General features: G+C 39.9%; 1 protein-coding gene across 1 annotated transcript in view; it reads left to right on the top strand.

The window, feature by feature from the left end:
• LOC143448231 (ephrin type-A receptor 4-A-like) overlaps positions 1 to 22331 on the top strand; it is a 29105-nt gene extending 6774 nt beyond the window's left edge. Inside the window, exons 3-19 of the mRNA XM_076947861.1 lie at positions 1477 to 1592; positions 2586 to 2828; positions 2937 to 3133; positions 3269 to 3373; positions 7620 to 7775; positions 13615 to 13723; positions 14356 to 14503; positions 15231 to 15312; positions 15417 to 15586; positions 15698 to 15824; positions 15918 to 16262; positions 16382 to 16564; positions 17505 to 17776; positions 17972 to 18166; positions 20533 to 20681; positions 20874 to 21026; positions 21169 to 22331. Of these exons, the coding sequence (XP_076803976.1) occupies positions 1477 to 1592; positions 2586 to 2828; positions 2937 to 3133; positions 3269 to 3373; positions 7620 to 7775; positions 13615 to 13723; positions 14356 to 14503; positions 15231 to 15312; positions 15417 to 15586; positions 15698 to 15824; positions 15918 to 16262; positions 16382 to 16564; positions 17505 to 17776; positions 17972 to 18166; positions 20533 to 20681; positions 20874 to 21026; positions 21169 to 21418 (3000 nt within the window). The 3' untranslated portion in view covers positions 21419 to 22331. The remainder of the gene's footprint in view (positions 1 to 1476; positions 1593 to 2585; positions 2829 to 2936; positions 3134 to 3268; positions 3374 to 7619; positions 7776 to 13614; positions 13724 to 14355; positions 14504 to 15230; positions 15313 to 15416; positions 15587 to 15697; positions 15825 to 15917; positions 16263 to 16381; positions 16565 to 17504; positions 17777 to 17971; positions 18167 to 20532; positions 20682 to 20873; positions 21027 to 21168) is intronic.
• The last annotated feature ends 405 nt before the right edge of the window (positions 22332 to 22736 follow it).

The raw sequence follows: 22736 nt of genomic DNA, 5'->3' as shown, positions 1-22736 counted from the left end.
GCGTCACCATGACAACGGAGTGTTTCAAACCCCTTTGCTGGGTAATACAAACATCTCATTATTAAAACCTCTTCATGGCACCGTGAGTCCTCTGTTGCTTACCGAAATCGCTTGATTTTTGATCATCTGTCATGCTAGCATCTACAGCTCAAACATGACCGGATTTACGCATTTTCTGACCTTGTTTTGACCAAAAATATTTATCAGGGGTTTTATGCTTTTATCTGGCTACTTATAGCGGATGTCCAGCGCGGTCAGTGTCAGACACGAAAAATACCCGACGGCGAATTAAACCTTTCACATTTTCCACATTTCTATGAAAATCAATTTAACGCAATTAAACAGCACATTACGTGTGGTAAGTTCTGCCTCGTGGTTACGGGCTTATGATTATGGCGCAACACTATTCTGTTCTGTTAAGTACATTTGGTAGCGCATCAACCAAAGCCAAGCCTGTCCAGCTTAAACGACCACAGAAAAGCGATAATTATTGATATTTTGTTTGAAAACTTTTAAATGTGAAATGACGAATCAAAAACTTTGATGGTGCCGACATGCTAGATTATTATAACAACCTCTAAGCATGGAACGTCTGATAAGGTAATTTTCGATTGTCGGCTGCACGAAAATACCCGGCCAAGCCTAGCGTATTACATTTTGTAAGAGTCTTGGCTGGAGTCATTGGACATGGCCTGGGTTGGTTGTCATCAGGTCGAAAGGTTTCTCTATCTTAACCTATGTCTCTATGTGTGTTGTTTTTTTTATAAATCTTTCCGAGTCACACTGAACGATCCCGCCGTAAAAACAACAATGTCTAGATCAGAAAATAAGGTATTTTTTTTCTGACGTCATATAGCTTTTCTCGTTTGACGGACGTTATCAGCGTCGGTTAGGACACATCAGCGGTGACGTTGCGTCCCTGTGGTTAGTGAATATGTCCAGTGGAACGCGTGTATAATTGCGTTTTAACTCGTAAACTTATTAGAACCACCATGAATGAGTACAGTAAAGGCTAAAAGCGTTTTACGCTCATTTACTACAGTTGTATCTGATGCAGCGTCTGAACTACTTCGCATGACTAACTTATACATGGACGTGGACCTCCTAGGTGGACTTCTTTTTTATGAATGGAATCGCAGTGATGACACCGGCATTGACGTCATCTTCCGATGTGTTGTTTTTAAAATATAAATTTGATAACAAAGAAAAAGATTTCTTAGAAACGCCCTTAAAGATGAAATCTTAATTTCATCATTTTGCCCTTTGGAGCTAGCAGAAGTAAATAACACGTTAACTGTGAAATTGCAAACCCGTAAAAACTTCACGCTTGCTTTCGTCAAAGCTGTACCAATTCAAAACATAAACAATACCGAGCTTAAAAAATAATCTATTACAAGTGAAAAGGCTTTCGCCGTATAAACTAATTACGTCAGGATTTTCTTGGCGGGTTTCGTCAAACTGTTTTCGATTTTTCAGTGGGAAGAACTAAGTGGGTTGGATGTCGATGGAAACACGATAAGATCTTATCAGGTTTGCAACACGGAAGAACCAAGCCAAGACAATTGGGCCAGATCGCCGTATATTGACGCGAAGTAAGTGTTTTTGCTGTTCAAGTATCACTTATACAGCCCTACATGTTGGTCTATTGTTTACGACGTGCATTTAACATGCCGTTTACACCCATTTCAAGTGTTTAACTTATTATTACGGAAATGAGCAATTGATAATCCGGAGTAGATTAAGTCTATTAGGCGCGCCCAATCTCTGAGACGTGTTTTTGGGGATGCCTTATTACGGTAATCGCGCGCCTAACTGTCGCTTAAACTGACGTTAATGTCCTACTTCTTCCAGCCGACGAATTACAAGCAGTGTTAACCACTGCGTATAAACTGTTGTGTAATTCCCATACGTTGTCTTATGGGTAAACTGTATGACCCCGGTTGGATTGCTTGACGACTTGTCACATTTTCGGAGGTAAACAACGGACTTTTAAAAACTCGGTATCCCATCGAACGATCTCCTCTACCGAGACGACTTAAGTTGTGGGAAATAGTTGAGAACAAATACTCGACTGTCTGTTGATTCGGTCTTGGAGCGATCAAATCATTGGCTTTAGACGACACGGCCGGATAAACATGGTTACAGATTTCTTGTTTGCTTATTACCGGCTTAGTTCCAGTTTCGTTACTTCTGACGATTGAGTTTGCTTCACTCATATTCCCCGCATTGTTTTCACTTGATGAGTAACTTGCGTCGCCTGTCATGGATATTGCTTCATTTGTTTTAAAACGGTCGCCAGAACACTTTCGCCAGTTAGACGATTGGTGATTTGTTAGTCATGACAGCTTGAATCGATCGGACAATGCTGTTAATTTTAATTGTCTTCTATCGTTGCCGCCGTTCTGGAGTGTTAGTTCAAGTACCAAAGTGTTCCATACCTGAAAACACAACAATATTCCCCTCCAACACATAACCCAGCCAGTATGACTACATACTGTATTTCTCCCACTGACTCTCTTAAAACGTTGAAATCACTACATTGTATTCAACAAGGACTGTCTGCTTGAACAGTCTGTTTTTGTTAGGTCTGCGAAACGTGTGTACATTGACATCGAATTCTCGGTGATGAAATGTCCCGACTGTCGTGAAACCTTCACCCTATACTACTATCCGTCTTCGGCCAATGTTGCGTCCAGCACTTTTCCGCCCTGGCGAGAAAATCCTTTCATTAAAATCGACACCGTTGCCGCCAGCGAAAGATTCGACTCCGACAACGCCGGACCGAGCGGAATCAACAAGAAAACTTTGGTTATTGGACCACTTCAGAGGTAAAGAGACATACGTTCTGGGAATGATTAATTCTTACTATAGTTATTTATAACGACATTTTAAGTCGACGTCCGAATCAATTCCGACAAGTTGAATTTCTTAAACAGACCCGGATTTTACATCGCCGCACAAGACCAAGGCGCGTGCATGTCTCTGATGAGTTTGAAGCTCTATTACCACTACTGCCCGGAGATCACTTATAACTTGGCTTACTTTCCTAAGACTGTGGCTGGCGGGCAGGTTGCGTCACTCATCCCTGTTGATGGGAAATGTGTTTCCAACGCTATTTACTCTGGCACAGAAGGTATAAGCGATTAACTAAATTCGGTGTTACACGTCACCGCAAATATGCTAGAATTGATGTTAACAAGATTTTTGTGTCCGGGGAAGGGCAAGTATACGGCTTGCCAACACTATTTATTGTCATTTTGTTTATTAGTTCCCAAATACCGATGTAACAGCAACGGCGATTGGAAAGTACCGACCGGCCAGTGCCAATGCAGAGCAGGCTACACACCAAGCAAGGACCGAACTTCATGTAAAGGTAAAAAATTATTTATTATTTTAGTATTTTTTTATGTCAGGAAATTTTGCACCGTAATTTATAGTGATTTATATGATGTACTATAATTGCAAAATGTGCAAAGTCTTCGTTGGTGTATAAACGTAATAATAATAAGAGATAGCGTTTTGCAAAATCAAGTTCAAAAACCTGATATGGAAAGTGACGTTATGGTTCTAGTCAAGGTCAAGTCGTTTAAATCGGCTAGACGGGTATGACGTATAATCAGTCGATGTTAGTCGATCGATGGAAATGAGACTTATACGTCACCACCAACTTATCTTGTTTTAGTTCGATTGAAATGCATGTCATAGCCCGCGCGTTCACAAAATTGCAAGATAAGATTGGTTGGAAATAGAAAGAGTACTGGACCAGATGCTGTAATGTAGTGCAGTGGATGATAGTTTTTTAGCCGCGGCATAAAGATTGTTTGCAAACCGGTGTCAAACAAAAGCGATGTGACTTCGTTAGCCGACGTGTCATAAAGATGAATTACTTGGCTTACATTGGAGCTTGCGCAAACGTTTACAACCTATATTAAAGGGTAACTGGATCGCCAAACATTTGCTTGCAATTCGGTGACTTACAGCTCTTTAAAGGCAAAGAAATTCGCAAACGAACACCAAGTCAATATTAACCCCGTCAATTAACACCAGTTGTCAGTTGTCGTTTCTTATCAGCAATTCTCTACAATGTTGAATTAACCTTAGTTAGGACTGCATGGGCTGTTTAAAAGCGAATTTAGAAGAAATAGTCTGATTCACATTTCGTCACGTGATCTAATCCGTTCGGGTGTGTTTAAATCCCCAAGTGCACAACGCACAGTATTTTATGAGACGAAAAATCACGGCAGATCAAAGGGACGTGGGATTAACAAATAAAAACGTCGTGTCCGAAATATTTTTGTAAGACATTAGTCACAGTGATGTGCAAATAGAAAGGTTTAATAAAGGAAATATGAAACATTTTTGACTAATGACACCACTTCTGCGAAGTCATAAAACGTTACATGACTATGTTATATTATTACAAACTATGTCTTACTAAAACGGATAGGCGTATAAGTTAAATTTGCCGAACTCAAGCGGCAAGTGTTTCTCCTTTATGAAAACTCAGTTCAGTTTACAATTAGCGACTTACTGTAAGGTATAATGCTTCTACATGTATTTTATTTGTGTTTCACTGTTTAATATCGGATTAGAGTATATTTATATAAAAACGCGGATGAATATGTTACATCTTTTACTTTGATCCAAAAGAAAACGGAATTACCCTGCTTGCCGTATAAGTTTTACTCAGCTATATTCGGAAAACGTCGTAATATGGCGAAAAACAAGTGCCTCCGTTTGTTGTAACGTGTCTTGATTATATCAGTTTACGAAGCACCTGCTTAACGACCGCCGGTTAATTAGCTCCGGAAAAACTCGTTACAAACGCAAACAAGAGCGCAAAAGCCAACGTATTTAAGCTTTCACAATTCGTCAAAACCCCACACGACATCGCGCATACATCTATTGGGGATGAAAGACAGAATGCCATAAATTCTTCAGCGAAATTCAGCCTTGGCTGTGAAGAAAGTCGACCTCGTCTACCTAATGGAATATTTATAGAAGAACGCAAGCACGCTTTTGGCGGTAGCGCGGCTGACCATCGTCAAAGACACACTAGAAAATTCCTCCAAAAAGATGACGGCGGCTGATTATGACTTACAAAGATCAAAAACAATTTAGATGTAGATACCGCTTGTCTCTTCCGCTCACGTAACGTCGCAAAGAAAGCTGTTATTCGACAGTGAGCTATTGCGATGACGTAATGAGAGAATCAGTTTAGCCTCGAGTGCGCTTTGCATTAAGTGAACAGACGAGTGCGCATATTTCACGTGATTTCAATTTGCTTATTAACATAGCTGAGATACTTTTGGAGGAATTATTTTAGAATACATGTATAATCACGAGCACTGGATCGTGGCATATTTGGCAGAATCTTTTCACCTATTTTCATCACGTCCGTCCTACATTTTTTGAAAAACATCGAGCATTCTCGCTAGTGCTTTTCCGTACATTGATTTACCGATCGAGAATTGGTAAATATTGACAGTGGTCAATCGACAGCGGACACTGCTGGACGTAGTGGACACCTGTTTGACGTCCGATGGTCTCTGATTGATAGCCGAACGCGATGTGAAAATAAAAGTTTGTGGCCAAAATAACAAGTTATTGTCAGGGCCTGCAAGCAAAAGTCTGTAGAAAATTACGCAACTGGTTAGGAATGCTTCATTTAAATAAAGGCGTTCTTCGGCCTAAAGTGTTGTTTTCGATACGTTACCCACAAAAGTTTGCACTCAAACTCAAATTAAAAAACTAAGGTTAATTTAGTCTGCTTTTCATCGTCAAATTCGCTTTATTGTAAGGTTAAACTGACCTACGCTGACTCCAAAGCATTTAAAGGAGGCGGAGACTCCTTCTGGTCACGCTTCGCCGGGCTTACCACTAGAGCAGCAGCAGATGTGTAAAGACAAGCGGCACGCATAGGATAAAAAGACTGTACAGAAACACAGTAAAAAACCTGCACTTGTAACCTGTAAGTGGACACTTCGCGCTTGACTCAACAAATTTGACACACGTGGTTAGTCTTAGTGACTTGTACAATGATATATCACATCAAAATACGCGGTCGAAAAAAGTGGGTAGGCTATGGGATGATTGTCTATAGTTTCTCGCCATTAAAATACATTTGACTTTTAACAGTGGCTTTCTAGTTATAAGGGACCACCAGAATAGCTGCTCATTACAGCGCGCTACTTACAGCGATACCTAACAGACAAAACCCTCTATAGTCGACACCTGCGTTTAAGTTAGTTTTATCTACCGATACCATTCCCTTTGTTCCACACAAGTTGAAATTATGGTCGATTTCACGCACGTCAAAGCAATGCGCTATCTTTGATGACTCCCGACGCTATTGTAGTCGTGCGCTTATTTCGATCGCTTTTATGTTAAAATCAAGTCTCCAGCGACGTAATTCCTTTGTGTTGCGTGCTGGTCTCGAATTTGCGTGCGAACGTAATGCCAGACAGCAAGGACGCTCAATCTAAAAAGGAAACGTTAAGCGCAGAATCTATATTTGAACGCTGTACATTGCGGCTAACAGACTTAAATAGTTTGACGGCTTTGATGCTGCATGTTTATGTAATTTGTAGACAGTTTATAAACACAGCAATAAAAATGCGTTATACTGAGCCTTTAAACGGATTTTGGGACATTTTTGCAGCAAAGTGTTTGCCGCGATTGGAATTTATATAATTCTACCACTCGAGCCACAGCGATTTGCAACACAATCTTGTAACCATAGCGGCGATGTTTGACTTAACGACATAAATACTTTTCACGGCTAGGCTGTAATCCCTTTGAGGGAAATTATTGCTAGGTCCACGGAGCAAAAATATTCACTTGAAATTTTTCCTCCTCTCGGTGAGAGCTCTTCAAATATTGAATCAGTCCTCACCGGAGAGAGAGCGGCCCACGCAAGAGGCCCTTGTGCGTGCTCGTCAGTTAGGGCAAACTAAGGGATGACGAATACCATTGCCCCTTGAGCATTCCAGCGTCTTATAATACATTAGTCGCCACTGTAATCAGTTTTTATAAAAGCCCAGTTTGTCGGCGTCTTGTTTCAACATTTTGTTACATCAAAGCTTCGTTTTCAAAAGTCTAGCAATTGCCGGACCAACCCCGATAATTTCGAGCACCCTCGTACAGGAAATTGATCATTTTAGGCTGGTGATTGCGAAATAAGACACAGATGTTCTTCGAACAAATTTGGCCTCGAGAACCCACCACTTTTATTGTACAGTAGGTTCTGCACGAAATGATCAGAGTTTATTCGTGGTCGCAATAGAACCTGCTGTTTTTGTTTGGTGATGTAACGTTTGGTTTTAATGCGTTTTACTGTCTCCGCAAGCTCTTTGAATAGCATACGCAGATTTTGCACATTCATTTGTAACGTATTATGATAGATAACCTATGACCAGTACTTTCGTAGTTGTTAGTCTTGTTGACATCTGATAAAACATACTAATTGAACAGCACCAAGCTTAACTCTAGTTTAAACGTATACTGTGCTCGATCGCGGTTGAGCTAAAATTAGCTTATTTGCGGTTGCTCTTCAGAAAACCGGTTTGGACCGGATGAAATTGGAACGTTTGTTAACTGGTGTTTTATTTCTTAAATAGCATGTCCAGTGGGTTACTACAAGTCCACTTCCGGCAATCATGCTTGCACGCCCTGTCCAGCCCACAGTAGAGCGCATTCCACAGCGGCCACCAACTGTATTTGTACCCCGGGATATCATAGAGCTGCTACAGACTCACCCGAAGAATCATGTACAAGTAAGTCGAAGGCTATGCTGATAGAAGATATAGGTTGTGTTGAATTTGTATTCCACATTGTCTTTAGACCTTATTTTCAGGGAGCTGGAAGGGGTTCCCAAGGGGTGGGATATTTAAGGGTTTCCGCTTAAAATTACGTAAATACTCAATTAGGTTTATTAAACCTTTCAGTGTCGATGCATTTGTGCGACTTTTCTCCTATACCAAAAATAAGTGCGTAATCTAAATATTAGTTTTGATGCAAATGTCTTTGCTTGATTTTCGGGATTACACAATTCCCCGAGTACGACTCCATTAAAAAGGATTAAGATTATGACTGGAAGGTCCACGTCTTGTAATTCGGCGCTTACTTATCGTATCAATCACATTTTCTGAAGTTGATATAAACCAATTTAAAGTCATACCCGCCTACTAATCCGGCCAACAGTAAATAGTACGGACAAGACCCGTTTTGATGTTATTTATAGAATGACGCGGTTTTAAGAGTTAGCGTTTCCAAGATGTTTTTAACGTTGTGTGGTCCGCGGAACGCATTTGAAATTTTGTGGATTGATTCAATATTAAATCTTGTCCTGTTACCATTGGCAACGCGATTGGATGAGTGTTCACTGTGGTGGTCATTCACTGTTAAAGTGCTGTCCATTTTATTCCATTCCATTGTAAACATTTTCCATTGTTTGCCCCTAGTTTAATTTCCGAAAGCCCTCGTTTGGAGTGGACACGATTATATTTGTTGTGTCCACTCCAAACGACCTTGCAATGTCTTGGAAGCAATAGTATAATTATCCGGGTCACTTGTCAAATGGGAGTTAGTTGATTATGTCGCACCTGTCTTAGACATTGCTGATGAATTACAATATTTTGAAGTGACGTACCACATATGTCGGACACGACTCTTAGACATAAAATATTGGTTGTAGGAAGACACGCTTGTTCATTTCACGTTACGACATTCGATCTCGTATAGCGGGTCTCCATTCATATTTTTGTTCTCCAAACCAGCTCAAATTTCGTACAAGTTGACATTTTTAATCGCCGGCTCCGAATTCTTATCATTATTCAGCGCTGTTGGGTCATGGGATACTCAGGCTGGACAATAGATTGAGTTGCTTTATCCGATTGTTTTAGGAAACGTACCGGCTTAACTCGAAATATCCATGTGACATTCAATAGCTTGTGAAGAGAGGTTAATATGTACGGAAGATACCAGAAAAACATAAAATTTGTTGATCGGGAAGTTAACATTAATTATTTGATCCGTATTAATCAACGGACGATTTATTTGTGAACTCGCATTCAATCTCAATGACGGGTTTAATTTACAGTAAATCTTATTAACGTTTGTACATTTGCGATCACTGAAACTAATCACATCACGTACCTGCTCGTCGCATTTCCAGTTATTGTGACAAGCTGTTTACTCAAAAAAGTTATTGTAGCATCAAACAGTTTCAATTAAGGTTTACAATTTAAGAAACAGCTCGCTCAATGCTAAGTGGAAAAACTCGAATGTTTTGACTTCTGTTAACCTTCAAACAGTTTACAGACTTTCTACTAGAATCGTATACACTCCTTGTTTTTAAGACCACGCAGTATGAAAAAGCTAATTTCGCGGGACCCGTTCATTGAAAACAAGTTTGAAATCCGCAAAACAATTAACAAAACGTGTTTCAACCCTGTAGGGGCCGTGCGAGCGAAGAACTGGTATTTGGTGATAAGGTGGGTGCTTATTGTGGTGTAATTGGCAGGACCTTACTCGGCGGATGTCGTTTTTCACACCGAGACGATCGAATATTTCCATGTAACTTGGACGTTCCCCGCTGCTATCTAGGGCACATTCCATGCTAAAAATAGCGCAGACACCGAGATAGGTTGTGTACTTTACACATACGGTTCGACATATCGAGCTTGTGTATAGGTAGCTTCCGTAATATAAGAATAACACGCGTGTCATAGACCCCTTTATTCATTTGGGTAAAGCCAAGCAGATCCAGCTAATGAAAGAATCGTAAACAATGACGAATGACAATCTCCAGCGATAATTTTACGTTCAAACAATTCGACGGATTACGACCGTACCTGCCCCGAAACATTCCATCAGCATACCATTGCCTTGTGAGAACTCTTGTTTTCGAGGCACGTGACTCGCTTTATGACGTACCCATCACGTAATTGATATACAGACTGACTGCCAGACAATACGGGGCTGTTTGACATCAATGCAGTGTGCCTGCCTCGCTACATTTACCCGACAATTAAAAATTTCACGCCGACACGGTATAACGCAAGTCTCATTAAAAATCCATTTGTAATGCAACCGATTTCACGCTGACTAACAGGTGTCCATGCCGCACTGTTTTCCTCTCACACAGATTAAGGCCCGCAGACTAACAGTTACCAATCACATCTGCGATAATAAATTGATCTTGAGAACGTATGCAGCTGGTCGCTCGTTATCAAGGTTCTTGTCGTCAGTTTGTTTACATATTGTCCTAGGTTCTCGAGACGGTAATTTCGCCACCTTGCACGAGTTGTCGTTCGTTGGTTCCTTGTGATCATTAACAGGCCACTCGTGTGATGCTGCGGATCCCTTTTAATGCGTGATTTGACTGATTTTCAAATCTTTCCGGCGAGTCTGATGTAAAAGTGCTTGTGATAAAAAGCTGTTATGAGTACTTGAAAGCTCAATAAAATATCGGTCAGATGAATCCGGCTCTTCGCAAAAGCCACAATTATCGACGACGGTTTCAACTTACACTTTATCCCAAAACTCCATGACGTGGCCAGCGCGTTCCTATATTGTCTCCGGTGGTATGCTGGGAACTCGAAAAGTTTTACTTCACTGTTCTATTGAACGGACGTAATGGGATCTACCGGCACGCGAAGCACTTGTGTTCTTCTCAATGAAGCTGGAAATTGATGTAATTGATTTAGCCTTTAAACATTTATTACAGGCTTTCGCACGGTGTCACTCTGCTAAACTGAAATAAGACGAATATGAGAGCGATGACGCAAATCCGTTGCTCTGATACTTAGGTTTGACTGAAGCGCTTTTACGAGATGGCATTTGTGCACGCTGTTATAGCATAATCCGCCGTTTCAACGCTATTCCAAGTCAAACAACATAGCTGACATGCCGACCAGACATAGCAGTCAACACTTTCGTTACTTAGCTTCTGCCGCTGTGCATTTTGCAGTCACGGGCTACTTGAAGTCAATGCTTGTACATTTGTTTTTGATTGCTGTAAGTCATTAGACAAACAACTTTTGGGCTGAAGGGTTCATTTGATACCCACACTGGTAATGTACAGGGGTGACGAGAAACTTCAAAAACGAGAAAGACAAATAAAGTCGCGGGTTCCCAGTCCATTTTCCCCTTAATCATCCAGCTAGGTAAATATGTAATCTATTTTCAAGTCAGATTACTGGCAATCTTCAGACGAAAAGCTTTGTGAATTATGATCCAAGCAAGACTCTGAGTGTAGCTTGGTCCTCCCAATATGCACAATAAATTGACAATATTTACTAATAAATGGCGATTGTAATAACAGCATATCCGCCATAGACGTTTTTGAAACGTTTTTCAGCGTGTGTGGTGCGAAGTATGTAGACATCACAACAGCCATCCCAATTGGGCAATATTCATGCGATAACCAGCACCTGTTTACGTTGATAAAATGTCTCGGGTTGTCATAACGCTGATAACCGAAAACAGCAACGAATGCAAACATCTCTCCAACGTCAATCATCTGCCCCTTTTTCGCTTCGTTGCTTGCAAGGCACGCAGCAAAAAAGCCTGTATGAAGCAAATTTTAACTGAAACAAACACGCCACTTAGTGTGGGCATTTTAATTCCTCGTCGTGACCCAAAGTTCCACGACGGTCCAGTCTGGCCGACTGCCAGCAGACTGTCCACTTCCATTATAAGCGAAATTTGATACTTTGGCAAATTAACCAATGTCAACACGAGATTTTCACTTTCAAAATTAACTTCTTTGAAGTTATTGGAAGCGCTTAGCTCTGCTGTTCACCATCTATTTAAAGTAGGCAGCGCTAACACGATTTTACGTTGTTTCATTGGACTGGAAATAGTTTGGTGGGATCTATTTTCGATCATGCTTCTAACGATTGCAAGAAGTGCGCTTAACGTTAAATGGATAATTGTTTGGTTTTTGTTTTGATAAAGCTAAAATGAAGTGTTAATTGCACTAAGCGGCTGAGAAACTTACATTTAAAGCCATAAAGTACATGAAAACAAGAGCAATAATTACCACCTCTGAGTAATAACGAATACCTCGTAACCAATATATGTTATTTTTATTTAATTCGTCTGTCAGAGGCCTTTTATTTATTATATACCTGATCCGCCTATGGACAGCTTGTAGACCAGATCAAACGCTTCTGACGAAAATGAATTTTTTTGTGTTTCTCTCGTGTATTAAGAGCTCCATGTGGTTTGAATTTTTGCGGCACAGAAGTCCAGTTTATATATTGTGAGTCTTATGATAAAAGCTTCTTAAAGTGACACTTTATTGCCATAAATATCTCACGCAACTAACGATTTGTATCGTTCGTTCAAGCAGTCCAAAACGTATTTCAATTAATGCCGCATTTTGGATGAAGTTAAAACAACCACTTTTTCTTGTTTGAATTAATAAACGCCAAGCACGGTTCAAAATTACCGGGTGCTGTTATTGTAAAATCGTTTCCAAGTGAGACACTTTCAAACGATGCCAAGCGCTCGACCGGGCTCTGTAGTTGCAAAAGCCACAATTTCCGCTGTAAAATTATCTAAACTTCGATCGCTATTTTAGCACGTTCTGGGAAATGAAAATCGGCGCACGACCGGCTTTCGGGAGTTCAAGGCACCCTTGTAGAGCAACCTATGGTCGCCAGGCCAGGAAATAACCGCCTTTCGTCGCTCAGCGAAATATTCATTTTCTCGGAATGACACGAGTTTTACCGCGATCAAAAAGTACCCACAGGAAAAGTTGATTTAATATTTGGTTTAGTAATCTATCAACAATTCCACTTGTTTCATCCCGTATAGGCAGGGTCGACGTTTGGCCGGAGTTACACTTGGCTGCGCCCCGTTTTCATATCTCCATCTGCGGTTTGTTCTGTTCAAGTGCTTTTGCGGAAAACACCTCCCAACTAACTTTCCACGCACTAGGATGGCAATTGAGATCGACTTAATGATACAATTTAGTGCTTCGTGTTGGGACAAACTTATGACTAATTATGCTATTATTGACGGTGTTTGATCCCGGTCAAACTCAGTAGCTCGTCGAACTTACACCAGACGAAACTACCCCATTACACCTGCAGTAAGAAGCCCTCCATATAGGTTCCTAAGCATCAGTTGTAACTTTACCCTAATCCTGATTGAAAGCTTTTTTTTTTAAGAAATGTGAAACCGGATTTAAAAAATTGGAAAATTTTGTCTTATTTTCCAACAGTAACTGTGAGCAAGGCATCGCCTTGAAATAGACGCGTAACCCTGGGTTAATTATACACGATTATAGGCGGGATGTCCTTAGCATAGTCCCACTTCGCAAAAGCATCAAAGTTGTTGTTAACGTCCCAAGGTATTTAACTTTAAGTGGGAAAAGGTCTTTCAAAGCATAGGTCAGCAGTTGGTCAACTTTTATTATTAAGTGATCCACCTATTCATGTCCACCTAATTGATTTATTCTCGTGAGACAAGCTTAAAGGGCATCGATATCAAATGAAAAGCATCAAAATAAATTTCAAATTCCATTCTGAATTCATTTGGAGAGAAAAATAAAAGTTAGCTCTGTTTGCTAACTGGTAATTTACAAGTGCGTTCATTTCACAGAACCACCAAGCGGACCAAGTGATCTTACTTATGACATCAACAAGACTGTAGTGCAGATAAACTGGTTACCACCGGTCAGAACAGGAAACAGGGACGACATTTACTACAGGTAAGGACACCTTGACGCGAGATAAAGTTTAAATCTTTTAACGTTCAAAAAAAACAGTTTTCTAGTTCTGTATATTATTTATGAAATGAAGTAGAAGGATCCAACAAAAATTGCTTTATACTTTAGGCTACAAGTTGATGCGTGTAGATGTTTTTGACGACCTTAAATATTAATGAAGACTTAATCTAGAGAGCATCTTGACTCCATTTGCTTTTTACCGTTGATTCTATTCAATTTACTTGTAAGCGCCTTGACCTCTAAAACGAGCTGCATACAACCGTAAAATCGAAAATTGGACAGTCATTTTTCTAAAATTGACTTCCTTAAAATTTCAAGATTTTAAATGTACTGTTTATTTAGCACAGACAGGGTTACACCTTGTTGTTTTGACATTTTCTTTGCTTTTAATCTATATAAAAAATTCACAAACTGAAAAAATTATAAATGGCTTACCGTAAATTGCTACCCGAATCAAAATGACCGCAATAACACCACCGACTTATGAATGTCAGAGGCCCAAAACGATTGCCCGGACCAGCTAGCGGCTTTTACACTTGACCAAGAATAGCGGCTTAAGTAGTTAATATATACAAGATTTTCTATAAATCGTATTATCCCGCTTCGATTTGCAGCGTCTCATGCAAGCAATGCGACGAAAGTTTTGAACGATGCGTGCCGTGCCCGTCATCCGTCAATTATGAACCTTCGCAGCGTCATCACGTAACCAGCCATTCAATGATTGTTCGCGACTTGCAGCCCTTCTCCTATTACGTCATAAAGGTATGTTGGTTCTTTATTGATAGGATGTTGCAATATTTCGCACTCTTTATCCGCTCTGTAAATAGTCAAAATACGCTTTGTACTTTATAAAAAGCCGGAAATCCTTTTCTCTAAATTTCATTTTACCACTCTCGATCATTTCACTTTTGGTATGAAAAAGGTTTTCTTACGTTAATGTACGCCTTTGGTAAACTTATACAGTACTTGTATCAAAAACGACCCTTATAGTAGGCCTACTTCATCAAATTTTTTAAAGCTATTCGAAACAATGCTGTTAATGTTACAAAATAGAATATTTTTACGCTGCCGGTTGCTACACCAGGGAGGGTACTAATTACTTGTTATTGGCTAAACTTTATAGGAGTGTTTTCCCATGCTATCAGTGTAAGCCTGCACTCAGTAGGGGTGTATTGCGAGCTTTTTGACTTGATTTTCAGGCCTTACCGCTGTAATTATATACGCGTTGTACAATATGCTTCTCCAATATAATGGTTATTCATGTTATTAACATAATGTTACATAATATTAACGTAAATATAGACTTTCCATTATGTTATGTTAAATGAAGCAAGCATGTTCACACCCTGAAATTTGAACGATTCTTAAATCGGTCTGAAAAGATTTCAAAGAAATAAATCGGTCTTTACAAATCTTTCCCCGCTCTGGCACGAATCTGTCGTCAACTGCCTCACTTGAGAAATGTTTTCAAATTTTTCTTTCAACGCAGGTCGCCTCCCATAATGGCGTGTCGTCCGTCAGCAAAACTCCAGCAGCTTTTGAACAAATTGAATTCTCCACCAGCGAGGCCGGTAAGACTGTAACATTTCTATAGATATCAAAATATGAACTTGTATATTCTGCTTCATTGACGTCGTGTACAAATTACTGGTTTAAAATGGTTCCTTTCACGCAGTGCCTTCCGCAGTCTTGGATCTGACTTCAGTCAGAAACCAGCTGAGAAGCTTAACCTTGCAATGGAAACCTCCCCAAAGATCAAACGGGAGAATTATTGAATATGAAGTTCAAGTGAAAGCAACCGACTCTAATGGCATTGTTACTATCTTAACACCATTTACAACCGAGGTTAGTGTGATACTATGAAAGATTTATTGCTCTGTAAATTATACCTTAACCTTTGGCTGCTTATCTGTTTGATACGTTTTGTGAAATTCAAGAGCATTTTGTCTCTGTTAGGGCTCTGTTCGTAACATCACTATTGACGGACTAAAAAGCGAAACAACATACGAAGCTCGGGTTCGGGCCCGAACTGCGGCCGGATTCGGCCAGTTTAGTCAACCCTTTTCCTACTACACCCCGCAGGGTACGTCAGTTTTCGCAATCGTCAACCACAACTTTGAATCTAATTCCATTTGATTTCGTTCTCTCACACGAAACCTTTCATTTCAATTTTCAGAGGCACCACCCACCAACGCACCAATCAAATCCGGCGACAGTACCGGAATCATAGCCGGGATAGTAGCCGGAGTAGTGGTTCTTCTTATCATCATCGCAGTTGTAATCCTTATTCGACGACGAAGAGCGAGTCGTCTGGATGCTGCCAACGCAAGAGCAAACAACAAATTAGCCTCCGATGGATCGACCGCTGAATTGCTCGGACGTAACGGCTACGGCGGGACTCCAGCCAGCCGAAGTGCCCGGAAGACCTACGTGGACTACCGGGACCCCCACAAGGGCGTGAAGGAAATTGCGCGGGAGATTGATGTGACCAGGATCAAGATCGAGCGTGTGATTGGGCGAGGTAAGTTTGAAACATCCAATGAAATCAACTTTAACTTAATTATAACCAGACTGAGATAGCTACCGGTATAACTATTTTTGTGAAATTGACTGATTTTCTAACTTGTCAACTCAATTCAGGCGAGTTTGGAGAGGTGTGCCGAGGAAAATTAATGGACGGAAAAAACTCGACCACAGTCGCTGTAAAAAGACTGCAGCATGGAGCAAGTCTCATTGATCAAACCAACTTCTTGAGAGAAGCTTGTACCATAGCTCAGTTCTATGACCCGAACATCGTCCAGTTCAAAGGCGTCGTCACTAAAAGTAGGCCTGAGTAATTTTAGAAACATCATACGCAAAGAACTGATGTTTTTCTTTGGCTTTATCATAATTACTGCAACTTTCACATTTCTAACACCTTATTGAATGGATGTAAGATAAAAAGCAGATATCGGCTTATGAGATTTAGTGGCTTTCTGAAAGAAAAAGGTGCCAATTAACGGTCTATGATTCATATAACCGTGCGTTGGAATTTTTACATATAAGCCCAAAAGGGAGAAAATTTAGAGGGAAATTTGTCGGAAAATTCGCATGTTAGACGAAATGTGGCCAAACGAACTTTCTAGGAAACAGCAGCGATGCTACTCGCCAATATTTGTCTGCTTAACCTATCATTAAACTGTCAGAGGCACGAGCTTTTGTCATTTTAATGAAATCGCCCGAAAACGTCGACTTGTAAGGTTTTCAAAGGTAATATTACAGCCGTTTTCAATCCTTACACGCCCATCTAATTCCGCCGAAAACGACATTTGTAGCCTACAGCTTTCATATTTCAGCATCTTTAACAACTTATTTCATCGATTTTCACTTGCCACCGAGATTGGTATAATAAGGCGGTCGTAGCCCATCTTATTAGGCCGAGTGGTTTAGCAGATATTACACGTAATTGACGTCAGATCTTTTTGATCGTTACAACACACTTGAGTACTTGGCATGGTGTCTCATACCCCAAACGTCATCGTATATATGTCACAATCGAACCGACAACTATATGTGAACTAAGCTTATAAATCTTTCTCTAATGTAAATGGGCGAAATAGCGCCGAATTGCTTGTATCGTTTAAACGTTTAATTTTGCAAATATCAAATACTTGGGAAGATCATAGTAACGTCAAGGCCTTGTAACTAGGTAAATGAAGGATTGACATACTAGTGGAAAGATTTGAATTTTTCTTCTTTTTAACCATGGTGTTGCTCTTCCTAGGCATGCCTGCCATGATCATCACTGAATTCATGGACAACGGATCTTTGGATAAATTCCTCCAGAAGAAAAAAGGGCAACTCACAGTCATCCAGCTTATTGAGATTTTGAAAGGAATTGCGAGCGGGATGCGATATTTATCCAACATGAAATACGTTCATCGTGATCTTGCAGCTCGCAACATCCTCGTCAACTCCGAGCTCGTCTGCAAAGTATCAGATTTCGGACTCTCGAGGACTCTTGAAAATGACCCGCACGCAACTTACACAACACAGGTAGGATAGCAGCTTCAAAATGATAACGTCCAATTAAAAAATAACCTCAGTTTTAACAAAATCAATGAAACTTTCTTATGAGCTGGCAAAATCCATTACAAATGTAATTGATGTCGTGGTCGTTTATGTTCAATAATAACTAAACCAGATTGAATTTACAGTTAAATTAGTTGTAATTATTTACGTTTTATTTAGGGTGGCAAAATTGCTCTACGTTGGACGGCACCTGAGTGCATCCGCTACCGCCAGTTTACATCATTGAGTGACGTATGGAGTTACGGCATTGTCATGTGGGAAGTGATGTCATACGGAGAAAAACCGTATTGGGATATGAGCAATGATGACGTAAGCGAAGTGATAGAAGACGGATATCGTTTACCGGCTCCAGTGGTAAGTCATCAATTCTAGTTGCTAGTTATTTATTAATGATGGTGTAAAGCTGTAGGTGAATATCACCAAATTTATCATTATTTTGAACTCGTTCCCACGTCATAGTCCTTGCCATTGTAAGACGATCTTGCGTGGCTTTGGTGCTGGGTCCATTGCATTGACTGCCATGAAATTCTAGAAATATTTTTTGCTCTTTGTCGCTGCTTTTCGAGCGTAGCCGGGAAAGTAAAATAATTTTTTTGTAACCACTTACCCAGCTTTCGTCTACAGTCAAAGGAAACCTTAATAGTGGTCGACATTTTATACAGACTTTTGTCTTTATGCTTGATCTAGTAATGTGGCGCCCATGCGTCACTCTAAGCCACTAATCCACTTTTTAAAGCCGCCTAAAATCCGAGATTTTCCCCCTAGGTTTGTTTGCGTTTTATTTATCGCTATAAACACGTCGACTACATCCTTAGCCGAGCCTAACATACTTTCATAATATTTATCCATGCTAATTGGACAGTTCAAATCCTCTAACATCCCAACTTACAAGCATTATAGCGATTCAAACGGCTTTAAAGCCATACATTTGCAACATAGAAGTGAAACCGTTTATACGTGTTGCATGAGTTTACAAAGATTGAAAAATTTTATGTGATTATTTTGTCAAGTCTTTTTCTGTAACATCTCCATCATGGTGCGCTTTTTTACTCGTTTTTGTAGCAGTTATGGAGACTCAGTTTAATTGATCTGTGGCTAATTTTAAGTAATCCTGTGCAACTGTTGTAACACACTATACAGACGGGCCATTTGATCGGCTGTCCGGCGCCCCTATGAGCAATCAGTTTACCCAGCTTAGGGTCATTAACCCTTCCACCTTGCGTGTTTGACAATTAACCGCTACCAAAGTTTTTGCAAAATCATTCAGAAATAGGAAGACGTTGGAGTAATGTGACAATTAAGCGGATAAAGACTCGTTTGTACGTACGTGTTACGTAGAATTCTTTGTGATGTATAGGTTATTTCTTACGTACATAGGATGTGCTGAGAAATCAATTAATAACCTCACAGCGCTATAGGCAGAACCATAATAATTAAGCACAATATTTTGTGAAAATTATTAGTTAGATTTTTTCTGAGCGGTGAAGAGTAAATTCCGTATCAGGGGCTGAGCTTTCCCGGAAATAGCTGATCCGATCCAACCACAAATGTTTCTAAGAGTTATTTTCAGTACAATCACTTGTGTCATTTTGTAACTATGCACGCTGCAGGTTACACAGCAAGGTATTTCAATCGCCGTTCTGCCAGCCTGGCTGCGTAAATTGCTTGTATATTTCAGCCCTCAGTTATATTATCAAAATGGTTTCAACATTCTAACAAAACATTTTTGAATCCTAATATACGAGGCTTTGTGCAAACCAACAAAATTAAAGACATGGAAACGAACGTCAATGATGTACTCAGATTTTCGTCTTGACGTCACAATATGTTTGATGTGTCCTACCGTACGTCACTTGAGTGTAAATAGTCCCAGTGTAGCAAAATCCTCTTGTGACAGGGTGGGTCACTTAAAAAAAACAAAAACGAAGCCTTGTAAATGTTGACAATTCATACAGGCCGTAAATCATAAATAAATTTTATGTCACCAGGCCGTAAAACATTCCTTCAACTTTTAACAATCCATAAATATGAAAAGGCTATGAACCACCGCTGTGGTGTCCAAGTCAACCCAGTTTTAACTTTTTTCAATTTTCAAAGCTTCTGAGACCTTCTTTTCCAATGCAAGGCTACGCTCAGCCGCAGTCCATGTAGATTAGTGCGCTAGTTCATGTTAGTGGCAACAGTTACTAATTAAAACGCGGAAGATATTTTCAAAATCTTCGTAATTGTTACCCAGCCTTTTTGACCTTGCTATGCCCTCGTGTATGGGTGAGTCAAATTACCAAAGAAATGCTACCAGCTTCAATGCGGTCGACACGATGGGCTGTTTTACAAAATTTTAACAAGTTACCTTCCACCTTGAGGAAAACGTCCTTTAATCTAAGTCCTCTCGCACGGTCATTTACTGCCCTATGTGCTGTTTATAGGCAATTGGCTACCCAGTAGTTTTCCAAAACTAAATGAACTTTGCCCGTTTGATTGAGAAGAAAAAACATAGAGCAATCAACCAGAGTCATTGATATCCTATATTTAACTTATAATCCAGCAGTTTTTCGATCAAGTTTCCTTTTACGTCCGGGCAGTTAGTTTACAAACTTTTTACTTATCCGATTTTGTTTGTATGAAATCGATACTCACGTAATGAGATTTCATTGCTCTCTCCGAAAGAACGATTTTAGAAGAGTCATCCCTGATAATAATTAATCTAATCCTGTTCTCAGGACTGTCCGGCGGCCCTGCATAACCTTATGCTCATGTGCTGGTCATTCGAACCTAGAAGACGTCCAAACTTCAGTGACATATTCGCGCAGCTGGGCAGCTTCATTCGCCAACCTAATCAGCTCCAAAGTGAAGCTCTCGTAGACAACAGGTATCGTATATCAAGCAAATAATTACTCGAATAAATGGAAGAAAGATAATAAGATTGCAATTGAATTTGAATACAAATTTAAGCTAATGTAAAAGCGCCGTGCTTTTTGGAGTTATACCGATGCCATTTTGCCTGACTCAGTGGTAAAACTCAAAAGTTTTCAATTACTAATCGACTTTTTGTGCAAAACAGCGCGCCCCTTCTCAACCCAGACAGTCCGACGACTCTTCAAGATGTATCCAATTTAGAGGAATGGTTGGACATGGTTAAATTAGGACGTTATCGTAGAAGCTTTTACGCTCACGGCATAAATGACCTGGAAAGCCTTGCTCATATCACCGCCAGGTAAGCTTGTCAAGTCCTCAATGGTCCATGAGTCGCTTGTTTATCTAACCATATGGAACCTAACAAAGGGTTTAGGTATATACATATATCTTGTAGGATCTTATGTATTCATGATTTTCATGAGATTTTTTATCTTAATTAGTGATCTGGAACGTTTGGAGATCGCTTCTCCTGCTCATCGGAGTCGTCTTGAAAGCGGACTCGATACTCTTCGTCGTCATCTTTCCAGCAGTGAACATTCCCCTGTTGCCGTCCCTGGGATGTCCAACACCATGCGACTAGCGTCGGACGTTTCTCCGGCTCCCTCATCCGCCAACCGATCCTTCACGTTGCCATCGCAACAACAGCAGCAACGTCAGCTAAGTCGAGATCCCTCCGTTGCTCTTGTCTGAGAAAAGATGAAGCGTTGTGAGCAGATTGCGGATCGATCTTTGTAAGAGCAGACTCCGCAGAACTAATTGACCAGGATAAAGAGCGAAATGTGAACACTTTGAAAAAAGCAATTTATCAGCGATTGCCGGAGGCTAGAACGGATCTTGTCTTTAGCTCTTGGCTGTTTATAAAGTTAGCTTTTGTGTTGTTTTTACTATTTTATTTATTTCAAGTTTCAAGCCTAATTTTACTTGTCATTTGATGCGTCTTATCCATGTCTTTGATTACTGCGCTTTCTTGTACCTTTTATAAAATATCACAAACCCTATAAAAACTACCAATTTATACCCGAAATGCACCATCATTTCTTGATGTAAGTATTCGCTTGCCTATTCACAACTGAGTTTGTTTTTACATATATTTATCTCCGACCGCATTTTATTGCGATAATTCAATGTCAATTTTTCTAGAATGCTCCACATTCCCCCCTTTCATATAATCCGTTTACATGGGGTGGCCTACCAGCACTGTGCGACCTAAACACTAATCAGGTTCAATAGGCCTTGTATGTCCCTCAATAACTTTCGCAAACCTACGTTAATGTTTAATGCGTGCTGTTATTTGTGTAGTGTACACGATATTTAGTAACCATTAATATACGTAGACAACCGCTTTTTCTGCGAAAAAACATTTAAATGCTGTTGCATGTCTTCATCCAAATGTAATTTTTACCGAATCGCACCTTCTGTAATCCAATTAATTGACAGAAGCATTGGTATAACAGTAGCAAAGCAATTTTGTATTATTATTTATGTTTTTGTGACGTGCTGCTTACCGCGGGTGACTGCTGTGTACAGCACACTTCGCCACTCGCCTCCTATTTATACGTTTCGCTTCTTTTTTGGCATTATAAATACAAGGGTAAAAACCTTAGCATGGATTTTTATTTTTATAGCTCATAAACATATGCTTTTGATTTAGAAAAAATCAGCAGAAAAGCACTAGAGTTAATCTACCGCGGTACATATTAGTTTCCATTTCGGTCCGCTGTTTGCCAGTGCCTTTAGTTTCGAACAATGCAACATATCTTCATTAATAGGCTAGGAATAGGATGTAATAGTGTATGGAAAACAACAGGGAGAAAATCAGCTTTCTGTCGTTTGTTTGATGGAATGATTCATGTCGATATTCGTCGAAGAGCAAATATCACTTTATCAAAAACTTAAAAGGGAATCAATCGATAGGAAATTTATATAAGTGATTACATGCTTTTAATTATAATCGTTTGTTATTAAGTTATTTAAAAGAAAATATATTTTCAAATGCAATTAAAATATC

Source organism: Clavelina lepadiformis, chromosome 3 (assembly GCF_947623445.1).
Source record: "Clavelina lepadiformis chromosome 3, kaClaLepa1.1, whole genome shotgun sequence".
Lineage (NCBI taxonomy): Eukaryota > Metazoa > Chordata > Ascidiacea > Aplousobranchia > Clavelinidae > Clavelina > Clavelina lepadiformis.
Note: the sequence above shows the minus strand (reverse complement) of the source record. Positions and strands in the feature narration are given on the sequence as shown.